General features: G+C 56.6%; 8 protein-coding genes across 8 annotated transcripts; all 8 read left to right on the plus strand.

The window, feature by feature from the left end:
• Window positions 1–645: 645 nt before the first annotated feature.
• On the plus strand, window positions 646–2328 carry LBRM_32_1340 (conserved hypothetical protein; the record flags this gene model as incomplete). The annotated part of the gene is made up of 1 exon (XM_001567441.2): window positions 646–2328. One exon carries the CDS (start codon window positions 646–648, stop codon window positions 2326–2328), a length of 1683 nt encoding a protein of 560 aa, XP_001567491.2.
• Window positions 2329–3037: 709 nt separating this feature from the next.
• LBRM_32_1350 (putative proteasome regulatory non-ATP-ase subunit) lies at window positions 3038–3862 on the plus strand (the record flags this gene model as incomplete). The annotated part of the gene is made up of 1 exon (XM_001567442.1): window positions 3038–3862. One exon carries the CDS (start codon window positions 3038–3040, stop codon window positions 3860–3862), a length of 825 nt encoding a protein of 274 aa, XP_001567492.1.
• An 838-nt stretch (window positions 3863–4700) lies between these two features.
• On the plus strand, window positions 4701–7106 carry LBRM_32_1360 (conserved hypothetical protein; the record flags this gene model as incomplete). The annotated part of the gene is made up of 1 exon (XM_001567443.2): window positions 4701–7106. One exon carries the CDS (start codon window positions 4701–4703, stop codon window positions 7104–7106), a length of 2406 nt encoding a protein of 801 aa, XP_001567493.2.
• A 1246-nt stretch (window positions 7107–8352) lies between these two features.
• LBRM_32_1370 (conserved hypothetical protein) lies at window positions 8353–10746 on the plus strand (the record flags this gene model as incomplete). Its single annotated transcript, XM_001567444.1, has 1 exon — window positions 8353–10746. The coding sequence occupies one exon, from the start codon at window positions 8353–8355 to the stop codon at window positions 10744–10746; it is 2394 nt and encodes a 797-aa protein (XP_001567494.1).
• A 1277-nt stretch (window positions 10747–12023) lies between these two features.
• On the plus strand, window positions 12024–13250 carry LBRM_32_1380 (putative ADP-ribosylation factor GTPase activating protein 1; the record flags this gene model as incomplete). The annotated part of the gene is made up of 1 exon (XM_001567445.2): window positions 12024–13250. The coding sequence occupies one exon, from the start codon at window positions 12024–12026 to the stop codon at window positions 13248–13250; it is 1227 nt and encodes a 408-aa protein (XP_001567495.1).
• A 1087-nt stretch (window positions 13251–14337) lies between these two features.
• Window positions 14338–17097, plus strand: LBRM_32_1390 (conserved hypothetical protein; the record flags this gene model as incomplete). Its single annotated transcript, XM_001567446.2, has 1 exon — window positions 14338–17097. The coding sequence occupies one exon, from the start codon at window positions 14338–14340 to the stop codon at window positions 17095–17097; it is 2760 nt and encodes a 919-aa protein (XP_001567496.2).
• A 1649-nt stretch (window positions 17098–18746) lies between these two features.
• Window positions 18747–19976, plus strand: LBRM_32_1400 (putative ubiquitin hydrolase; the record flags this gene model as incomplete). The annotated part of the gene is made up of 1 exon (XM_001567447.1): window positions 18747–19976. The coding sequence occupies one exon, from the start codon at window positions 18747–18749 to the stop codon at window positions 19974–19976; it is 1230 nt and encodes a 409-aa protein (XP_001567497.1).
• A 950-nt stretch (window positions 19977–20926) lies between these two features.
• Window positions 20927–22366, plus strand: LBRM_32_1410 (conserved hypothetical protein; the record flags this gene model as incomplete). The annotated part of the gene is made up of 1 exon (XM_001567448.1): window positions 20927–22366. One exon carries the CDS (start codon window positions 20927–20929, stop codon window positions 22364–22366), a length of 1440 nt encoding a protein of 479 aa, XP_001567498.1.

A 22366-nucleotide genomic window follows, 5' to 3' on the forward strand; every position in this document is an offset into this window, starting at 1 on the left:
GTGTGTGTTCCCTCCGCTTCACTGTGGTGTTGCAATCGATGTACATAGCACACCTCTCCGTTATCCATTCTGACTGTTTTCGCTAATCGTTGTCTCGATGCGTGGACATGTCATTCAAACAGAAGCACTAAGACACGGATGAGGATCACCAACTGTTGCCTTACTGGCGTCACCTCGGGATCGACGTCTTCCCTCCCTCCCCTTCCCCCCATGTGAATGTTGCTGCTGCAAATGTCAAACGAGGCTCTCCACTCTGCTCTTTTTCGCGTGTCTCATGGAAACGCCGCACGGTGAAGACCCTCTATTGGTCTTCGCACACACGCACGCACACATACATACGCACCCAGCTGCACGCGTAAAAAAAAAAAAAACGAAGAAACATTGAAGATCGACTTCCACTTGCGTTTTCTTGTACCTCCACTTCTCCTTGTTGGAACGTGATTGCTACACCGGGCAGTAAAACCACTGCTGCTGTCGCTGCTGTTGTCAATCACTTTCTGTACTCCTGGGCTCTCTTTCCTGCTCCCTACGTTCCCCCACGCACCTCCCCCCCCCACAAAAAAGAAAAACGCCCTATATTCGCAATGCCGAGGCAACTCGAGTATGAAAGCGCCTCATTGACATCGCCTCACGGCATGTAAAGGGATGCACTCGAGCGCGTTGCGAGCTGGCTCTATGTGTGCTGTACTCCGCCAGGAGCACCTGCAGCAGGCAATTAAAGAGAAGCAGCTGTGCGAGCGGCGGCACCATGCGTGTGCTCTGATGTTGCGGAAGCACGACCTGGTGGGCGTCCTGGCGCCTAGAGGTCTACCCGAACTGCGCATTCAAGGGTCGCCTGCGCAAGTGCGGAAACCACACCCTACAGTCTCCCCGATTCCGCTGCCGAGTGACCTGGGATCACCAGAGAGCATCATCTTTGCCATCACATATGAACGGCGCCGTCTTTCTTCTCAGATCGTGCCCGTGAACTCGGACAGCGGCATTGCCGCCCTGGTAGCACCATCAACGCCTTCTCAGAGTCGACAGTCTCCCTCGAAGGAGTTTGCGACTCGCTTGTCTCGTCTGCACAAAGCCGCTGCGCTTGGCTTGGCAGCTATTCAAGGCCAGTGGTGTGACTCCTTGCATGTTTCACCGATTGGAGCGCAGTCCTCCGCTGTCAAGGCTGATGCTTCCTTCCCCTCGTATCTCAACGGCAGCTCCGCTCTCTTTGGTGATCGCGGAGAGGTGAGCGGTCTTGGCTGTTGTGAAGTGGAAGGTGCTCGCCACGTGCGATTCTCGAGCCGAAGCCCGCAGGTTGCCACCTTCTCAGTGGAGCGGCCATGCGTTCCGCGACCGGAAGGGTGGACTGCGACGGAGTCTGCGCCGGCTGCAATGCCGGAGACGCCGCCGAGTGAGGTGGCAAAGCTGATACCTGGCCCAGAGCTCGACTTGGTCCAGAGATCGCCATCTACTCATCGAAACTCTAATTCTCCGTGGGTGTCCACTCTCGTAATGAGTCCGTGTGTGGCCTCGCCGCATTCCACGATTCCATCACCCCAAACGAGTGTCACTTCCTACCTATCCCGCATCGAGGAGCTGCGCAGTTCTTTGCTGGAGGCGCCATGGAACCCCCGCCAGAGTAACCGCAGGCTCAGTGATGACGCTCGCCTGCCAACACAGCCGGTTCAAATGCTGACGATGGCGGAGAATCCGTCGGGGATGAATGAGAAACGAGCGACGAATGGGCAGGATGTGAGGGAGAGTGCTCCGGCACCCCTGAAGCAATGGACACTTGACCAAACACGTTGCCTGGGCGAGTCTGTCGGTGCGGCCGCTGTTGGCATCACCTCCCCGACTGCATCCGGTGCAGTGGGGTTGATTGGACCCCTTCCACGAGGCGCGTCTCTTACTCCAGCTATGTCGGAGACTTTCGAGTGCTTCACAGAGAGCTCGCCGATCTTCCTGCGCCGCCCCCAGCGGAGGCCCAAAGCACCCACTCAAGATACCCGCCTGTCGCCTCTGTTCTCGAATGTCACGAACCAGCTCACTGAATCATCCACGCCCCCGCCACCGAGGCCGCGTATGCCAGGTAAGAAGGACGCCCTGGTCACCCACAAGGCGACGAAGAAGTGCGTACGCTTCCACGAATCTGTCGAGCGATCTGACAAAGGAGGCACCAGTACAGCATGCAAGCGTAGGCGTTCTGAGCGACGGGCCGCGCAGGCCCCTACTTCTGCCCCTGCCGTCGTCGGTGTGCCGATCATCATGGCGGCGGAGTTGTGTTGCGAACAGGAGGGCTTTGGTGCTGGCATCCTCCTAGCCTGTGGGCCAACACTCTATTTTGATTGAGGTACTCCGTCCACGTCCCTTTTTTTTTTTGAGGGCGGGGGGCGGGGAAGGGGGACTGGTACCACCGTGCTGGAATGACGTACCCGAATGATTCTGCTATAGTGCTCTCTCTTTCTCTGTACTGATGTTTTACTGCTATCTATTCAGCTACCAAAGAGATTAAGCTGACTCCCACACCCTGGAGTTATACACGAGAGCAGAAAAAAAGAGGAAGTTTTGTACTTCTTCTCCATGATCAAGACAGTGTGTACTCTGCTAAGGCGAGTGCACAGGACAATTCAGCGATGTAGGGGAACAGGAAGCGTGCAGTGACACCCACCTCTCTTTCTTTCGATGCTTTCGTGGCCTAACAGAGCGCCTGAACTATTGGGGAAACATAAGCTAGCCCAAGCAAGGATGTCTCCCTCTCTCCATTGGCGTACACGGGTTGCAGTGCTGTGCGAGTTTACCTTGTTTGATCATCTTCCTCCTCCTCGTTCTCCCTACTCTTTCTTTTGGTGCCCACGACAAACACCGTTGCATCGTACTGGCGCAGCTCTTATTCAATATTTTCCCCACTTTGTTCGGGTCTCTATTGTTGTTTGTTGGAGAGCGCAACAATTTTTTCGTTGTGCGCCGGTTCTGCTGCTCGCTTGTCCGTCACACGTGCCGTGTGCTCAACCTCGCTCCTTTCTTGTGCCCCCCCCCCTTTTGCGCTCCCCTGTGCACCATGTCCACTGTCGGTGACTTGTCCATCACTGTGCGAAATATCGCAGAAGATGTGAAGAACTTAAAGGCCGCGTACGAGACAAAAAATGATTCCCAGTGCATAGCGATTCTCTCGAAAATCAAGCGGCGCATCATCATGTTTCCTACCTTTCTGAACCCTGGTGCCAGCAGCAGCACCCGGAGCGAGGAGTTGTCGCTCGCGCGCACCTATCTTGAGCTTGGGGTCCTTGCCTCGGCGCACCAAAAGGACCTTGCCTCTTTTGAAGTATACTTCAACCAGCTGCAGCTGTACTACAGCGACATCGGCTCCGATGAGCTGCCAGAGTCACCACAGTACCTGATGCTGCTCGGCCTGAACCTCATCCGACTCCTTGTCTGCAGCCGTATTGCCGAGTTCCACTCAGAGATGGAGAAGATCCCGTTTGCCACTCACGGCTCGAACCTGTACATCCGCTTTGCGGTCGGGCTTGAACGTTACTTAATGGAGGGTAGCTACAACAAGCTTCTTACCTCACGCAAGAAGGTGCCGTCAAATGAGTACCTGCCTGTTGTGGAGATGCTCGAGCAGACAGTGCGCGACGAGGTCGCCAACTGCATTCCTGAGTCGTACAAGCAGCTGTCCATCCCAGCCGCTCAACGAATTCTAATGGTGGATTCGGAGACGAAGGTGCGCGAGATCGGTGCGGCGCGGGAGTGGACGTTGTCGGAGGACGGCACACACTTTCTCTTCACACGTGAAGACGACACCCTGAAAAGGGAAATCCCCTTCAGGGAAATGATCGAGCAGCACATCAACTTTGTCGCTGACCTGCAGAACATTGTGTGAGAGTAGTGTACTGCGGGTGTGTAGATGTGTGTGAGTGTGTGTGTGTGTGTTCTTTTTGGCTGAGTGTGTTGCCAACGATGCCGAGAAGAGGACGGTGCCGTGGGACATGGTTCAGTCTACCCTTCGCAGATGGTGTGTCACGTATGGGTCTGCGTGGGTGCCGGTTTTTATGAATCCGTGCTGACCCTCGTACAGCGCTCCTTCTCCCTCCTCCCCTCCCCCCCCCCCCCCCTGTAGGCGCAGATGTTTCGTTATTGTCGTTGTTTTGTGATACCGGTGCACATGCAGCTGAACGTAGTGCGTCGTCAGGTGCGCCAGTGTCGAGGTGTATGAATAGTGTCACAGTGGTAGCGAGCATTCCATGAGGAGTCCCTTGACGAGTATTTTTGAAGCGGGTGCGGGCTTCGTCGGCGCATGTGCTGCTGCATTGCACGTACACACAAGCATGGAACCCACTTTTTGAATCTATGAGAGGTAGCCAAGAGCTCAAGAGAAACAGCACGAGCTCAGTGTAAAAGAGGGGCCACCGCTGTGCTTCTTGAGCCCCTTCTCTTCTGCACTGACACCGTGCCGCCGGACTCGTTCATGCCCCCCTCCCCGTCTCTCTCGTTTTCCTCCTTCGAATCTCACAACCATTTGCCCCCTTTGCCTCAAACATCGGTGTGAAAAAGAAGAAAAACATAACGTTGTCCTCCCAGCGAGCACAGTTACTTCGTGCTGTCGGTTCGTCGTCTGGGCGCTACTCGCTTGCTGCACAGCAAGCCCGCACACAACATGCATAAAACACATGCAAACAACACGAAAGATTCAGACGCACTTTTTGTGATTTCACGTCATCATGTATCTGACCAAGCGACCTCCAGCGGAGCTGATCATTCGCCGTCCCAACGGCACTGAAGACCGATTTGTTCAGCCGACTGCGGCAGTAGTCGAGCAAGCGGCGTGCACCGCGACAAATGACGACCACGACGCGACGTATCAGGTCGTGATGGAGTGTGCGCCGTACACGGCGAGTTTCAACGCTCTCCTCGCCAAGCAGTCGGTGCACGAGGACTCACGGCAGCTGGTCGCCCTGGTCCATCATCGCATGCACTCCGAGGGAATTCCCCTGAACACACAGACGTACAACCTCCTTATGAAGCGCGTCGTCCGTTTCACTGATGGCGCCATTTTTACCCTCTACGACGAGATCAAGAACGAAGGGCTCAAGGAGAACAGTAGCGTGCGGCCGGACATGGGCACCTACATGCTGCTGTTCCGCGCCTGCGAGCGCAGTGCGCTGTACAACCGCACTTTCGTGTTCTACCAGCAATTGCGAGAGCAGTTTCGACTAGTGCCCGAGACGGCCGTGTACAACACCCTGCTGGGGTACTGCGCGGCCGTCCGCGACGTGGCACAGGCGACTTTCCTTGTCGAGGAGATGAAACAGCTCAACGTCCCGCGCGACGTGAACACGTACAACTGCCTGATGAGTGTAATGGTAGAATCAGCGCCTTACGCGGAGACGCTGAAGGTGTTTCAGGAGCTGCTTTCGCTCAACTTGAGGCCGTCGAATCGGAGCTACAACACAATCCTAAAGGCGGCGAGCCGACATAGCGATTATGACCGCGCCTTCCAGCTCGTGGAGGAGATGAAGAAGAAGGGCCTCATCCCGGATATGGAGACGTACAACTACCTGATCAGCGTGTGCGAGCAGCGGATCGACTACGTGCGCGGTACCAGTGTCTACTCTGCAAAGCGCAGCACACGGGAGCAGATTCTTCAAGGCTCCCATGCCATTGCCGAGCTTGTCATGACACTGCTGCGCGAAATGCGCTCAATGCAGGTGTGTCCAGACACCTACACGTACAACAAAGCCCTCAGCATCCTTCTCCGCTGTGAGGACGAGCGGGTGTTCGTTGTGTATAACGATATGGTGCGGCACGCCAACGAGATTGTTGACCACTCTAGCAGCGTTGGTCGCGCGACTTCAGGATCGTCGCGTGGATTGGGGATAGCGAGAGGAAGTGTCAACGAACCGAATCGCACCGATGCCGGGAAGCTCTTGGAAGATGCACTTCAAGCAGAGGATGAGGAGGAAGTCGGCAACATCCGCAGCACCGCTGTTCGACCAAACCGTGAGACGTGGCGGCAGATGATCAAGGCGTGTTCGTTCTACCACCACTTCACACTCGCAAAAGAGGTCAGCGCGGACATGCGGAGAAGCGGCGTGACGCTGAGTGCCTCACTGGGGCTACTTCTTCTAGAGGTGTGCTGTGCGGCGAGGGACGTTCGATGGGCCGAAGACCTGTTGGCGGAGCTGAAGGTGCGGGGCGTTCTCATCGATACACCACTCATGAATGCCTTCCTCAGCGTTCTCTGCGCAGCAGACGCAGGGGAAGTGGTCTTCACCGAGTATGAGCAGATGCGCATGGGCATTCACCCAACAAGTGCGTGGGCCGACACCGACACGTGCAACATCGTATTGCGCTACGCCTACACAAAGCCTTGTAAGGCCACATTTGCCGAGAACCTCTGCACAATGATGGCGCAGCCCTACTCCACCACAGCCGCCAACGAGGAGACGTTCTGCATTCGGCTCGAGGCCCTCACAGACAAGATGAATGTGCCGATGGAAAGTGTCATCGCCTATGTGGAGGATGTGGTGCACAACTGTGATGCTCTCACCACCGCCTTCTATCACTCTGTCCTGCAGTTCTTCCTCGTTCGTGATGATGCGCGCATTCAAGCTTGGTTTGACCGACTGAGTACCGAGCACGGCAATGCCTCCAGTGCCAGTGCCTCCGCCGCAGATGTGCAGTGCTACACGACTCTGATGCAGTACTACCTTTCTCACGCGCAGTACGATATGGTGAAGCAGCTGTTCCACAAGATCCAATGCAGCTCGGCGCTAGAGGCGAACGCCGAGTGCTACCATGTGCTTTGCGAAGTCGCCCGCCGACAAGGCGATGTGGCGGCAGTAAAGAGGGCGTTTGACCAGGCCCGCGTGAGCTGCGTTGCGCTAGACGTGCATTGTTACAACAGCATCCTGATGACCCTAGTCGAGCACACGGACGCGTTTGTGTACGATGTGCTCAGCGACATGCAAAAGAACCGGGTGTCGCCCGCGGAGAGCACGATGGCCGTCTTCATCGCTGACGCGCACGGGCGCCAGGTTTTGGCGGAGGTCATGTCTCGTGCCCTCTTCTACACACCACCACCGCCGATTGTGCTGGAGAAGATGAGGGCGTTAGGTGACGAATGAAAGGGAGGAAGGAGCCAAGGTGCGCTTCACAGTTGTAGGGGAAGTCCAACACAGGAGAATAGGTGGGGATTGGGAAGCTGAGGAGGTGCATGTGCCTCCTGCTCCTTGCTGCACGCGTCTCCTGACTCGTGTCTCCGGGTGCACAAGATGATGTACCTTTTTTTTCGTTTAAATCTGCCTGTCTGTCTGTGGGTGGAGGGAGAGGCTTGGCTATTCATGTACAGTAGTTGTGCGAGAAAAGGGCAACACTAGACAACAACTCCAAGCACTGCCTTCGGAGCTGGGTAGAAAAGGGAGACTGTGTGACCATGATGTTTCGTGGCTAGTAGGGGTGGGGGAGACATTTTTCCATTGGTGTGTGGGCGGTTACCGTGCTCTTCAAGTCAGCACGGGTGCCGGCATGCCTCACTCACCTCCTCAGCTCTGTCTTTTTTTTTTTTATGTCTGATCGTTGCTGCTGTTGTTCTCGGACGTACCGGCAGGCCTCGTGCGTGTGCCACTGCGAGGGGGGGGGGGGGGGGGAGAGCGGCCTTCTCTGGCGGTCGATCCAACTGGGAAAAAGGGTAAAGAAAGGATCGAAAGGAGAGTGGAAGGGGTAGAAAAATGGTGCAGTTCACGGCACTATCCATCCCTTTACCTCCTTTTCGTTCGCTCCCCTTTTACTCATTCCCACGCCCCATACCCATCATCAGAAGTGTTGCCGGGTGCAGGCATGCTGCTCGACACAGAGGAGCGCACATTTCGAATGCGCCTAATCCTCTTGATCTGCCACCTGTCACCCACTTTGTTCCTTTTTTTTTCGTCTGTGCCCCTCTCCCTCCCTTCACCCTCTCTCTCTCTCTCCGTCCATCGCTCTCTTGGCTGCGTTGTGCCAAATACCAAAGACGCAAGGCCGCTCGAACCCCCCCCCTTCCTTCCGTGTCTTCATTTTCTTTTATTTTTTCCCTTCTCGTTCTCGCCTGTCTGTGTGTGTGTGTGTGTGAGGCCGTTTTCACATACGTTTTTGCTATTTTTCTGCCTTTTTTTCTCCCTTTGCGTGTGTTGCGTGTTTGCCTACAAGGAGGGCTACTGAAGACGCGCCTCCCAGTGCACGCACCTCGGCCTGTACACTGTGCACCCACAGCAAGAGGAGGAAAGGTATGGGGAGTCCAGCTGCTCCCTTCAGGCCGACACGAAGCAGGAGCATCACTACTTTGCTGATCACTCTTTCCTCTCCACCCACCCACCCCCCTGCCACCTTCGCGCCATGACAGAGGCGGCCGGCGAGAGAGGGCGGCTTACCTTTAAGGGTCGTCGGCGCTTGCAACAGGAAGTACAGACGGAGGCGTCCTTTGTGCCATCTTGCAGCAGTCTCGAGTACGCGTATGATCCGCTGGCGAGCGAGCAGTACGAAAACCTGATAGAGCTGCGACAGATGATCCAGTCGTGCCTGACCCTCGTCGCCGGCGACGTCTACGACGTGGTCAGCTTCAAGGATATCCTCTACCAGTTGGAGAGTGAGATGCCATCGGCACTGCCTGTAACAGACATGCTTCTTCTCTCCTCTCGACTCTTCCGGCGCACCGCAGAGCTTGGTCGGCTGCTGAGCTGCTTCTTTGGCGTCATATTCGCTGATGACCACAACGACGAGCACTTCCGCTTCGCTGAGGTGCGTCTGCTCCAGCACGAGATCCGGGAGCTAAAGCAGCAGCTGAGCGCGTCGGAGGGGGAACGGAAACAGCTGAAGGAGATGCTGGACAGTGTGGGTCAGGTGGCATACGACCACGGCATGGCGGTAGAGTTGCTAGAGACCCACAACAAGGTCCTCAAGAAGCAAAGCATTGCCTTGGAAGACCAGATGGCGGTGCTGTTTCATCAACTCAACACGGGCCTGGAGGGGGACTGCAAAGCCTCGTATCGGCAAATGATGGGGGAGATGAAGCTGCAGGAAAGCCTCAACCCTGCACGCATCACATTCCGGCAAACTATGGACAGCCTGAGCGAGCAGCTGCGCAACTCACGCCGCCTTATCACGGAGGTTCGGGAAGTGTTACTGAGCTGCAGCCAGGGAAAGCGCACAGGCGAGGCGTACGCGACAGTCGAGCCAAGCGTACGATTCAAGCTCAAGATGCTCGAATCGAGCTTTCAGCAGCTCATGGGCCGCTTCACAGCGGTGAAGGACACGGTGGTCGAGACAGCACAGGAGCTGATGAGTGCACTGCAGGAACGCAAGAAAATTCTCTACCTCTCTTTTCAGCACATTCGCCTGTATGACCTGCAGAACGCGAAACTGCGCAACGCTCGTGCCATTCTCTCGCAGCTGCAACACAACACGTCTGAGGTGATGCGTCGCATACACGTCACCTTCCCCAGTGGCAATCTCACCTCTGTCGATCGCTTTGGCAAAATCTGCACGCAGCGCTGGCATGGTGGATACACGCTAGCGAAGCTGCGCGGATACAAATTGACGGAGCAGCAGCAGCAAGGTGAGGGCGAACTTGCTGAACCTGTACGAAGCAGCAGTGCTGGCCGTTCGCTGAGTGCGGGAGCAGCACGCATGCTACCTGGCCTGTCGGAGTCCCAAATTATGGCAGCAGAGAGCGAGATGGCGGCACTTGAGGTAGGCGTGCACAATACCCAGTCGGCGGCGCTACCGCAGCCCTTTGGTACAGGAAACAAGCGGGTATCCCACTCTGGCGTCATCCTCACACCCGGTCGCACCTCAGCCCCGCCGAGCTACGCGGGCTCGAAATTGGCGAGCACGGGGGAGTCAACTAACACAGTTGACACGCCTGCAGCGGATGTCGCACCCACGAGCATGCAGAGTGACGACCGCGAAGTGCTGCCGTTTGACTCCATCTCAACCTTTCTCAATTTAATGCGCAATGTCGACGTCGACATGGAGGAGCTGCAGCGCGCCTTGGTGCTGGACAACGAGATGCGTGCCTTCCTCAAACTGCTGACGCTTTCAGCGTCAACGACGCCACGCGCGGACGCGCTGGAGATTGCTGGCGGCCTCACCGGGGACGCGGCCTTGCTGGAGCGGCGAGAGTACAATATGGAAATGGCCTTGCAACCCACTGGTAGTCGCCCGGGCGGCGCCTCCGGCGCAACGAACAGTGTGTCTGTCGGCACAGGTCTTGAAAATCTCACGGCACAGGAGAACAACTCACTCTCGTCCTCGTTTTCCAAACTGGGGAGCCGGAGCTCGTCGTTAGAGGGGCGTGGCGGCTCTCGTGGCGAGAATGCCTCTTCCGAGGCTGTGTTGTCTCGCCAATCTGTACAGCTTCAGCGCCAGCAGAGGCAAATTACCAAGATGCAGGAGGACTTCACCTCGAAGATCGCCTTTCTACGGCAGGTGTACGAGGCCCGCATCGGCGATCTGGAGGTGCGAGAGACGACGCTGAGCAGGCGGCTGGGCCAAGCAGGGACCTCTCCCTTGCAGCGAAGTACCGGAGACGGCAGCAACGGTCAATCGTCCTTGCTAGGCGGGCAGTTCGAGGAAGAGCGGCCCGTACCTATGAGACAGGGTGACAAGGAAAAGCTGACGAAGCTGAGAAAGATCTGGAAGCAGTCGAAGCGCAAGATGCAACCAAATCGAGGTCTGCGCGAGGCCACGGCTAATGAGCTGTTGCACACGCAGGAGGAGGACAAAGTCTAACTAGACGGTGCACATGCGCTTTGTATCTGCGTCACGGTTGAAAACTTGCTCCTCTGTTTCTCCCTTAGAGCACGACACTCCCGTACATGCAAAGCGAAGAGGGCAGAGACCAGCCCGCGGTAATGCATCATGTACGTCAGCTGCTCGCTCTGCTAAGAGCAGCGGCACACCGTCTTCTGTAGGATGGACCAACTGGAATCTGCGTTGCATCCCAAGATAAAGTTGATGTATAATAGCTCCACACCCACGGAGTGCTGATCTCACTCGGTGTTTGTGTCTATAGCGTGTCTCGCTGAGAGCCCCTTCCTTGGGCTGGTACAGTCAGAGGCACACACACACACACACACACACACACACAGACACCAATGGCGGCTACCAGGCTCTCCTATTGCACAGGAGGTGTCGTGAGTAGAACAAAACAACCCTACCAAGACAAAAAATTACCTCCACCTCCCAAAAGGAAAGCAAGAACTAATGTGCGCCTGCATGGAAGCGTCATTTTGGAAACGCTGTCGGTGCTCGCTTTGTGTGCAGGCAGTGAGTGATTTGACTGAATAATCGAGCGTGGATGAGAGGGAACTCGGTGCTCGCGCGCCGGCTCAGCGCCCCCTTTTTCAGTAGACTTCAGAGATGTCTAACAGAAATGGATCTCCTACCCAGCGCAAGCTGCGCCTGAGCTACTCCAGCAGATACCTCTTTTTGTCAATCCTCACCTCTGGTTGCTGGAGTGGTACGTTATCCACTTCGTCGGCTTTGCTTCCAGAAGGCCGCTCGTGTCTTTCGCTTTTGCCCTCCTCCTCCTGCTCTGCAGCACATTGAAGGTAATCCTTCTCCCACCTTCCTCATCGTCCTACACGCTTCTGCCAGCATTCGACAGGTTCTTGCACATGCACTGAAGAAGCAAGTGAATCATTCCCCCTCCCCCTCAGAGATCACATCTCACTGCTCGCTCGCTAGTCGTCGTCCGTTGCCATTTGGCGTGGCGTGGCTTTTTTTTTCCGTTGGGCGGTGTTATCATCTTTATTTTTTGTCTTGCTTGCGCCTTTTCCCCTTTCGGTGACGTAGGTGGGGCTCTTCGCAGTGTCGTTTAGTGGTCAAGTCCGTCCGCGTTGTGGCAGGTGACAGTGAGGCGCGTATTTCGTTGCAGAGGCTTACACACTGTCACTGCGGCACCCATTGAGCTTCTTTACACATTCACGCTTTCAAACCTTTTCTCCTTCGTCATTGACGCCCACCCTCCAAACGCAAAGCACACGAATCAGCGCTGTTCTTTTATCATGACGAACCACACCTACGTCAGCCCCGAGGATGAGCGGGCATTTATGGCCATTCTGGCCAAGGACCCCGAGTGCAGCCGGTGCTTCGAGTGCGGAGCACCCTCTCCGCAGTGGTGCGACGTCATGCACGGTACCTTCATTTGCTTAAACTGTAGTGGTCAGCACCGCGGCCTCGGCGTGCACCTTTCTTTTGTCCGTAGCTCTACGATGGACGGCTGGATGAACTGGAAACCGGAGAAGCTGCGTCAGATGGAACTCGGCGGCAACCGCCGTGCGCGGCTGTACTTTGAGGCGCACAACGTCCCCAAAGCTCCTTTCAGGAATCGCTACGAGTCGCTCCCAGCCCTCCGCTACGCCGACATGCTTGAGTCCGAGGCTCTTGACAAGCCCTTCAGCGAGGCAGCCTGGCAGCCACCAGCGTGGTACGCGCGCCTCAAGGCTGCGGCGAGTCCTTCAGAGGGGTCCCCGACGTCAGCATACCCACAGACGAATCCGACCCGCTTTGCTGGTCATGGGTCGAATGGGCAGCCGCATGCGATGTCCGGCAACAGCGGTGGCGGCAGTGAGTGGTACTCGGCGCTGTACAGCGGCTGGAGCACTGTGTCGCAAAAGGCAACCGAATTAGCGCAACATGCCACCAAGGCAGTTCAGAGCGCGGACGTGGAGGGAGTACGCACCTCCTTGGCGCAGCGATGGGCTGGCGTCTCGGCCACAGTGTCCACTTACGCCACCGACCTGCAGCAGCGAATGGCAGAGAGTGGCAGGGATATGAACGTCCCCGGTGGTGACGAAGACGATGGTCTAGCCCACATGCTTCACAACGTGCGGCAGGTGCAGACGGAAAACGGTGTAGACAACACTCCTGGTGGCCAATCGCGATACGGCCCCGTTGAAAGTAGCAGCAGCAGCAGCTACGGCCCTGGCTCTCGCGCCTCGGTGCAAGCGAGGCCAATCGGTCCCACGTCACCAGAGTCCTCCAAAGTATACCAGGGGCGCATACTGATGCAGAGTGCGTGTGAGAGCGCGCCAACGGCGAGCGTGGCTTCCTCCATGTCTCCTGGTTGGGGATCACCAGCTCGCCTCAACCATAACGTCACCCTTCCTCCCACAGAACTGAAGGCAAACCGCCCGGTGAACCCGCTCGGTGGTGATGATGGCAGTGCCCCCTCTGCTGCTCCGCAGTTGCCAGCGAAGGACAACTGCTCCTGGGAGGACGAGAATTTCTAGTGTGCTCGGCAAGTCATCAATGGTGCCATAGAAGCTTTGACCATGCGTTGGAGTGGCACCTACACGCATATCTGTGTGTATGTGTGTCACTCACTTTCTTCTTTTCTATTCCGTATCGTACTAGCTTCGCTCAACCAGCTGTTCTCTTGGCTTGTAGCAGCGAGGGGCTCTGCCGTCCCACGACCCTTGCAGACATCATGCGTAGATGGGGAAGGAGAGAAGAAGTTACGCCCGCAGTCTGCACTGCACGTGCGTCATGCCATCTGTATGTGTGTGTCTGTGCTGTGTGCCTCAATGCCCGTAGGGTGAGCTTCTCCTCCACTGCGCATCTCTCCCACACTCTGCATGGGTTTCAGGGACGGAATGACCTCTCTCTTTGCCAGCCCTCTCTTCGCCTCCCTGTCGGTCAAGTTGCTGTGGTTTTCTTCCAACAATGGGCATCCTAAAAGCGTAGCAATGAAAGTTAAAAGGAGCAAGAAGGGGAATGTAAGGGCCCGGCAGAGCGAAAGAGGCGCATCCCCTCTCTGTATGCACCAAAAAAAGAGCGAAGAACCCGCCAGGACTCCTGTTCATCATCCTGCAGAGGGGGCCTTCGAAATGTGATTTCTTTTTTTTTTGCTGAGAGGCTTGCAGAAAAAGGAGCACGGCAAACATGAAGGTCACCCGCGCGACCACGTATTATCCAGCTTTCATCTCCCCATCTCACTACAGTCTCACAAAATGAAAAATTGAGCTGCACTTGTTTTAGCATTTTCACCCCTGTTCTTTGCGCACTGTGAACGCTCATGCAGCGCACCTGCCATCACCGGCAGGTATCATCGATTGATGCACACAAACATACGCCTAGCGAAGCAGCAAGAAGGACCATAGGAGGAGGCAACACGAGCGAAGTGGTGGGTCTTTGTCTCCCTGGCTGAGTGTGAGTCTATGACCTACCCTTCACACGAGCGCGTGGACAAGCAGCAGCACACGAAGCAAGCGCTGCGGAAGCGTGCACTTTCTCTTCCTTGCGGTGACTACCTCCCCCCCCCATCCTTCTCTTCTGTAGGCCCTCTCTAGGCGGTCACTTCTTGCTTTCGTCGAGAAAATGGGCTCGCTTTTTCAGTTGCGCGACTTCTGGTATACCTCCTTTCCTGAAGAAGAGTTCAGTCCCTCCGCCGTGACCCTTGCCGACCCGGATGTTAGCGCTCTCTTTGACAAGATTGTACTTGGATCCTACCAAGGCGTGCTACGCATTGTGAACCCGAGCGCCTTCGAGGGCCCCATGCAGCCTGGTGATGTGCTGCTTGAAAAGAAGTACACAGCGCCTATCTTGCAGCTGGATTGCGGTCCTTTCCGCCCCTTCCGAGCTGGGGCACCATCCAACTTGCTGGCGATACTGTTTCCGCGAGCACTCATGTTCCTCGAGATCACCGCACAGGGCAGCGACAACCCGAGTACGATAAACGAGCTAAATCCAGCGAGCCGCGACTCCGGTAGCAGCGACCTCGCTGCAGAGGCGTCAGCGTCAACCACTGCGGATGCGCAACCCCGTCAGCGCTACAGGCACGGCAACAGCTCCAACGTGCAAGACGCCTGCTCGTCGTTCAAGGAGCTTGGCGCCTTCTACACGGTAACAGTGCAGAGTGAGGCTCACCTCCAGTCCACCGCCTACAACTTTGTGTGTGGCTACTTCGGCAGTAGTGACTACAGGATGGTCTGTGTTCAGTCGATGGACGGCTTGCTGACGATTCTGGACTACTCCGGCGTACTGTACCGCACCTTTTGGCCCTCCAATCAATTTCTTATTCCCGGCCCAATGCAGTACAGCGTTCACCGTGATGCCTTACTGACGTGCAACACATCAATGTTCCTACTGAGCTACAGCTTCAGCTCTCTCGTCTTGAGCAGTACCACCGAAGACGTGGCGATAACGATGACTGGCACCGTGACTGCGGGTCCGTCCTCTGGCCTGTGCCCGATGTGGGCGTTCAATCTTGGCGAAGATGCGGTCGACATTGCGGTATGTCGGCTGACTCGTGGCCTGCCGCGCGAGGAGGCTGACATTGTGGTACTTTGCACCTCCATGCTGTACGTGCTGAACGAGAGCGGCGAGCCGCGCATGATTCGTCGACTTGACATCGAGGCGTCCACCCTGTGCGTGTATTCGTTGCCAGGCATCCAGTACGACAACCTGCTTGTCGGCACCTTCAACGGTCTTGTGCAGGTCTACTCTGACACGGAGCTGCAGTGGAGCGCGGCTGTTGCTAGTGGCGCTGCGCCGCTGCACCTTACCGTCGCCACGCTTTGCGGTGTCGAAGGCATGATTGTCAACCTGGCCTCCGACAGTTCCCTCAGCATCAACTACCTCGGCACTGACCCTGTCGATCAGCGACCTCAGTCGTTGGAGACAAAGTTGACCTCCTACCCAGAGCTTGTCCATGACCTGAGGCAGTGGGAACAGCTTATCCAGCAGTACAGGGGCGGCGCTGAGACTCCCGCGGAGGACGGCGACCCGGATGACCTGCTTGCCGTCCCCGAAATGACGTCTGCCTACGCTGGTGCAAAGCTCAAGAAGAAGTGTGGTGCCGGCACCGCAGAGGAGGAAGGTGCATCCTCAGTCATCATTGCACCGACGGCACCGAGTCCCCGACAAGCCGCTGTCGCAACGCCCCTCTCCATCACAAGCGAATTTGCGAGCATCAGAACAGACGACAATAGTGCCATGTTCACCGTCACATTACAGACGCTCAATAACCACCGCGTCAACGAGGTTATGCTGGTGCTGCAAGCCGTGCCGCCACTGTTGGTAACGCCGTCTCAATGCACCATCGAGCAAATCACCCCAGACAGCAGCGTCCAACAGACCTTCACCGTCAGTGCTATTCAGGACAGGGACCTGATCATACCCTCGTCGCTGGAAGTGGTGGTCGCAGCTCTGTATCGTGGTGAACGACGCGAGTACGAGACGATGGAACACGTGGCTCTGGCGCCGCTCCTACTGGTGGCTCGCCCTGTCGCCCCGGTCAAAAACACGGCACTTTCGCTTCAGCTCCACACCAACCAGAGTTCACCGCCGTCACTCGTCGAGATGTTTTCTGATATGGTCCCGTTCGGCAACATAACGGCAAACGTCCTCTCGCTGCAGTACCTGAACGGTGCGGATGCAACGGTGCTTGTGTCCAAGAACGCGGCCCGCTTTAAGCTCCAGGGATCCACGATGGAGGGATTGTGGCTGCTTGCCTCGGAGCTCACGCGACGCGTGCCGCTCTGCTGCGGTGGTGCCGTCGAGTTGAAGTTCGAGATCCCGGATCATCTTCCAGTGCCCGACTTTCTGGCGGTGGTGGACACACACTGGGCTATTCGGAAGGAAATGGAGGCCGCCTCAGCGGCACTCGACGACGCCGCTTCGCTTTTCCGCGCCGTGGAGAAACGACTCCTGGCGCGCTTCCGTGACCGCAGCCCAGCTGACGCCACGGCGGTGGAAGTCCTGTTTCAGGAAAGCTACAGCCTGCTGCGGGAGCGGGCAGACGCGATGACGCGGGCAAAGACGCGAATGCGACAGGCCTCGGCCATGTTGAACTGCTGCGCACAGCTTTTCTGGCTTTGCCTGGAGATGAAATCCCCGCCGCTCGCCGCGCAAGATGCGTCTATCCTGTCGACGCTGTTCCGCTGCTCCGTCTCGGATGACAACGATGGAGGCTGGGAGGAGGCAGCGGAGACGGTGCTGGCAACGGTGCTGAAGCTGAAGAAAAAGAAAGTGGCCAGTAATACCCTTGAGGTCTCCTCCAGTACCGCGAACTTGAAGAAGTACATCGGTGCGCTGGTAAGCGTTGTGCAGTCTGGCCAGAGTCTTGGCTCCGCATAAGAGGGCCGGGAATGGGCTTGGACACACTCGTTGAAGGAGGGCAATGGCGCCTCAAAACAGCAGCCCTTGCTGTGTCATGTCGGACGGTTTGCGTTGTGGAGTCGTGCGTCGTAGACCAACTTCCAGCCTCCTCCTCGGCATCGGCAGCTGCTTGCACATTTCGGATTGCGGAATAACTGAACGGCAGACCGGGACGGTATACATTGCGATTCATCCGACGTCTCTCTCTCTCTGTTTACATAGGCGTGCATGTGTGTATCTCTTTTTTGCTTCGGCATTGCTCTAGATAATTTTTTCAATACTCACTCTTCACGGCTCGACTGAGCTCTCACGGCCTCGCGTCTCCTCCTAGTGATGAAGCGATATGTCTCTCTTCGGGCGTGTGTGTGTGTGTGTGTGAAGCGGCATGTGAGTTCTTAGTTTAGTTTCTCTCTCCCTCTATCTCGACGAGACAGGGAGGTTCACCCCCGAAGTAACAAGGAGGGTGGTGGTGGTGGTGGCGACTCGGAGAGTGAGTTTGCTGCCGGCTCTGCACTTGTGCTTCACCTTACGACTGTTTCGCGGAGGAAGGCGTTTACGGTTGTCGATCGTCTTTAGTTACCCCCCGCTGCCTCTGCCCAGAAAGAGAAAAAAAGATCAAACGAACGTCCACTCAAAAATACGCTAGCGACTCCTCCCCCCCCCCCCCCCCAAACGACACGTGAAGGTGGTCCTACTGTGATGCGCAGCGCGTCGGGCGAAACGTAACTCCGGCCCTTCACTGAGCCAGAAATTTCAATTCACAGCCCCCTTCCTCCCTCCTCCCCCCTCCCTGCGCAGTCGCTACAAGGAGTGGGTGTCAATCCCAATTGTGGCGGATGTGACTCCGCAGCTGCAAGCCGAGTGAGCCATGCATTTCCAATTCACCTTCCTTCTCTTTTCATGTGCGGTATGATTATTTGCCTCTCTGGTTGGTGGTGGACGGTGTGTTGGTGTTCGTGTGAGTTTGTCTGTGTGGGGTGTGTGCCAAACGTGCGCCAAAGTTGACGTCAGCGTTGTACAGCGGTCACGCGCGGAGGGGTGTCGCACTCATACACAGCGATCGGCATACACGCTAAAGAAGAAACAGCAAAGGGGTGGAGGCGCGCGCACTCACTCACGTGCGCTTCAACAGCCTCCCATTGAACCACAGCGGACGCGAGCGCGCTTGGCGTTCTGCAGCTAGTCATCCCCTTCTTCCATCTTTCTTTTCCTGCACGCCGAACCTCCTCCTCTTCCTCCGGCGTGTCCCAGCATCGATGGGCTGCTCAGCGGTGTCACCGGGGGCGCAGAAGAAATCAAATCGACCACAGAACAAGAACACCCCTAGCGTAAGCGACGATGGTGCCGGTGCACAGGGAACCACAGCGTTTGCCTCCACCAATGATTGCGGGATTGTAGCTCGGCACAATCTTGCATCATCATCACTGTTTCAGGCGCCACGCCAGCAGAACGTATACATCGACTGCATGGCGCTGCAAAACTTGTACGACCAAGTGCAACGGAGCGAATGGAGCTCACATGGTGCCAGTAGCAAGCGAAGCGGTGGTCGCCACCATAAGCAGCAGCGAGGGCGGCGCTCCTTCATGCTTCAGCACAACTTCACTGAATTGCCGTACCCGCGTGGTATCATGAACAACAACAACTTCTGCTTCATGAACTCGATTCTGCAGGTGCTCATATTCATTCCGTCCTTTGCGCAACTGTCTGTGTCAGCGAGCTGTGATGCCCAGGCCTGCCAACTGTGTCCCACATTGGCGACTTTTGGAAAGTGGGCACTTCAGTACTGGAAGCCTGGTTTCACACGGCTAGCAATGACAGCCCCGATGTTGATGCCGCGCGTGCCTGCTGGCACCAAAAACAGTAAGAGCGCCACCCCTCAGTCCGCCGCGGTGCCTGCCTCGCAGCGGGTTCTTGATGGCTCTGTGCAGGAGGACGCTCAGGAGTTTCTTCAAATGCTGCTGGAGCGTCTGCATGAAGAGTTGGTGAGCTTGGAGAGCGTCTTGGAGAAGGTGGAGGCATCTGAAACGGCAACAAAGAGCGGGACAAGACCGACTACTCCTTCGGCCTCGACGAGCACTACGATTGCCGGTGATGGAAGCGATGCTCCTGGCAATGTCACCCCCTCGGCGTGTCATCAGAAGGGCTGGATGATTGTGAAGGGAAAGGAGAAGCTGGCAGTGCGGGAGCATGAGGACGCACAAGGGCAATCGAAACTGCTAGGAAGTCTCTTTGGGGGCACGCTGGAGAGCTACTTGCAGGGGAAGCAACGTCAACGCGACCGTGTGTCAGTAGTCATCGAGAGGTACTACTGCCTCCCCGTCGACGTGGGCTTTGCACCAGAGTGCACGATTGAGCAGGCTCTCGAGCACACCTTCACGACAGAGCGCATCTATGACAGTACGCACGAAAAGAACCTTAAAAAGACGCTTCGCCTAGGCCACCTGCCCTTCATTCTCTTCCTGCAGCTGCGCCGCTGGGCCGTGACACGCGAGGGCGAGCTTGTAAAGCTCGACAACGTTGTACACATCAAACGAATGTTGCTGATTCCACGCACCATCTGCGGGGATGAAACACTTGACAACACAGAGCGAACGTACCGTCTTTTGTCCGTTGTGTGCCACCGTGGCGACGCCGTTGGCTGCGGGCACTACGTCACTTATTTGGTGCACCACGCCGCGACCCCAGCCATCCTGAAGGTGCAGGCGAGTGAGCCGGGGAACAAGAAGGCTGCAATCATGCGCTCGCCGCCCGACGCGGCGACGGTGATTCTCTGCAATGACGCCAATGTCTCTGTGTGCCCAGCAAAGAACATGGAAAAGGAGACCATGTACTTTCTCGTCTACCAGAAGACAGGTTGATGCCACCCTCCCTTGTCTCCCTCGCCTGAACGAGAGAAGACGGTGTTGTCCGCTCTCTGCGTGTGTGCGTATTGGATACGTGACTGTATCCGGTGGCGTTGGCTACCGATTTCTTTTGGTCGGTGTTTTGGTTTGCTTCGTTTGGCGGTTGTTTACTTGCCAGTGGTATTGTGTACCTGTATTCCAGTATCCCCCCCCCCACCACCACCACCACCATCACCACCTAATTCACACGACGTCAGCCACTGTTCCGCGCGCTTGCTTTTTGGCTAGCGCTGAATCTCCCGGTTGCCTCACCATTTTCGTTTCTGCAGCTTCGTCGCTGTTGTTCTCTTCACATCTAGCTAGCAAAGAGAAAGTGTGAGGGTTCTCCCTCGTCTGCCATGGCGAGCGCCACCTGATCAGGGTGCCCTGTACGGTGTGGGCCCGCGCTTAGCTGCTCTCTCTCTCTCTATTGATCTCGTCTCTACCGTCTCCACGTCCCTGCGCACTTCGATTTTTCTTCCTTTTTTTTTCCTTCTTGCCCTTCCTACATCGCCTACACGTCTACTTTCCCACGAAAGCAACGGCAAAGTAGACCTGCACAGTTTGTCGCTTCTCCTTGCCGAATTGTTGGCTTGTCCGATTACCTCTATCCTCAGCCGTTCGTTTCCACGCGCTCTCTCTCTTTGGGCATCTCTCCGTGCTCGTTTAACTGCACTTTCACGGATTGTTGTGTGCGTGTGTGGGTGTTTGTGATTGCGCTCGGTTTTCGCCTGGTGTTGCCGTCTCACCAGCGTTATCGCCACGCACGTCCAGATCGGTGCCCCGTTCCGTCGCACTTCCAAAACAGCTCAACGAAAAGGCGAGAAGAGACAGCGGAGAGGCCCAAAACTCGGGTGCTTTTTTGCCTTCGCTTCTACAAGACACATTGTCCACCCCTCACGTTGGAAGCCATTGAAGAAAGCACCATGCCCGGCGTTGCCCTTCACCCCGTTCCCCTCTTTCAGCCCATCACCGCCACGTCAGAGAAGCGCATCACAGAGGTTTTAGAGACACTGTGGGCCCAGCACAAGTCCGCTCTGCCGGCGCTCCTTCAGCGCACCGCCGATCGCGGCACGTCGGACTTGCCCACCTCGCAGAATGACCTTCGCCTCATGGCGTACGCCTTCCTCGTCGCACGCAACTGGAATGTGAAGAATGCGGTGAACATGGCGAACGATGCGTGCCGCTTCTGGGATAAGTTCCGCTTCGGCGAGCAGTCGCCCTTTCCATCTGGCTTCTCGATTCGTGGGTACGACCAAGCAAACGTCGCAGCCTGGACAAAGCTGCCGATGGGAACAACGACTACACCGCTCTATAGGTGCATGAAGACAATGACACCGCTGGTCCATGGCGGATTTCACTACTGGGACCGCCGCGGTCTGCCGGTGGCGTACTGGCTTGTCGGGCGCATGGATACGCACTCAGTACTCCGGAAACTGAAGCCGCACGTTGCGGTTGGTACCTCGATCGAAGACTTCTTCCAGCTCTTCGGAGGCGGCATTATCCAGACGGGTTGGGCACTGTGCAACTACCAGGACGCCGTTCTCGCAGCCCACCCGCAACCCGGGATCGACATGGGCGCACCTCGACGTAACTTCTGCACCATTGTTGTGGACTGTAAAGGCCTCAGCTATAAGATGATCGACAGGCAGTTGCTGGAGAAGACGAAGGCGACGCTGCAGCAGATGACCTGCGTGTTTGCCGACTTTATCCACCGCGTCATTGCCGTAAACTGCCCGCCCATGGTGAAGTTTGCCTACAGCCTCCTGAAGTCTGCCATGAACGACGGCGTGCAGGCAAAGATTACATTTGTGGCGCCCGAGAACACGGCGGCGGCGCTCGACTCTGCCATTGGTCTGGAGCGCGTGCCGACTTTTCTTGGCGGCCATTGCAACTGTGAGGGCGGCTGTGTCGCCTCCTATAACCCGAGCGCCGCCTTCGCGGCCGAGGAGATTGGCGATGAAGGCGACGTTGCCACGGAGTACATCACTGTTGGACCTGGCAAGAAGCACGAGAAAGTGTTCGAGTTGCAGCAGGGTGAGGAGGTGATTTGGGAGTTCTCGACGACCAAAGGAACGGACGTGCGCTTCTCTGTAATGTTCTACCCGAAGCAACAGGGCGTGACAGCGCAGTCAAAGAGAGGAAAGGTAAGGGTCCGCATCGACAAGGGTGTGAAGCGCACAACGACCGAAAACCCGGTAGTGAGGCAGGAGAAGCTGAAGGACGGCGCGGAGAGCTACATGGCTCCGGAGGACGGCATTCTTCAGCTTGTCTGGGACAACAGTAAGTCGATTGTGGGCGACAAGGGCATTCAGATGCGTGTCTACAAATCGGAAGCCATGGCGGAGTTGCTACCAGACGAATAA

This window comes from Leishmania braziliensis, chromosome 32 (assembly GCF_000002845.2).
Source record: "Leishmania braziliensis MHOM/BR/75/M2904 complete genome, chromosome 32".
NCBI classification, from domain to species: domain Eukaryota; phylum Euglenozoa; class Kinetoplastea; order Trypanosomatida; family Trypanosomatidae; genus Leishmania; species Leishmania braziliensis.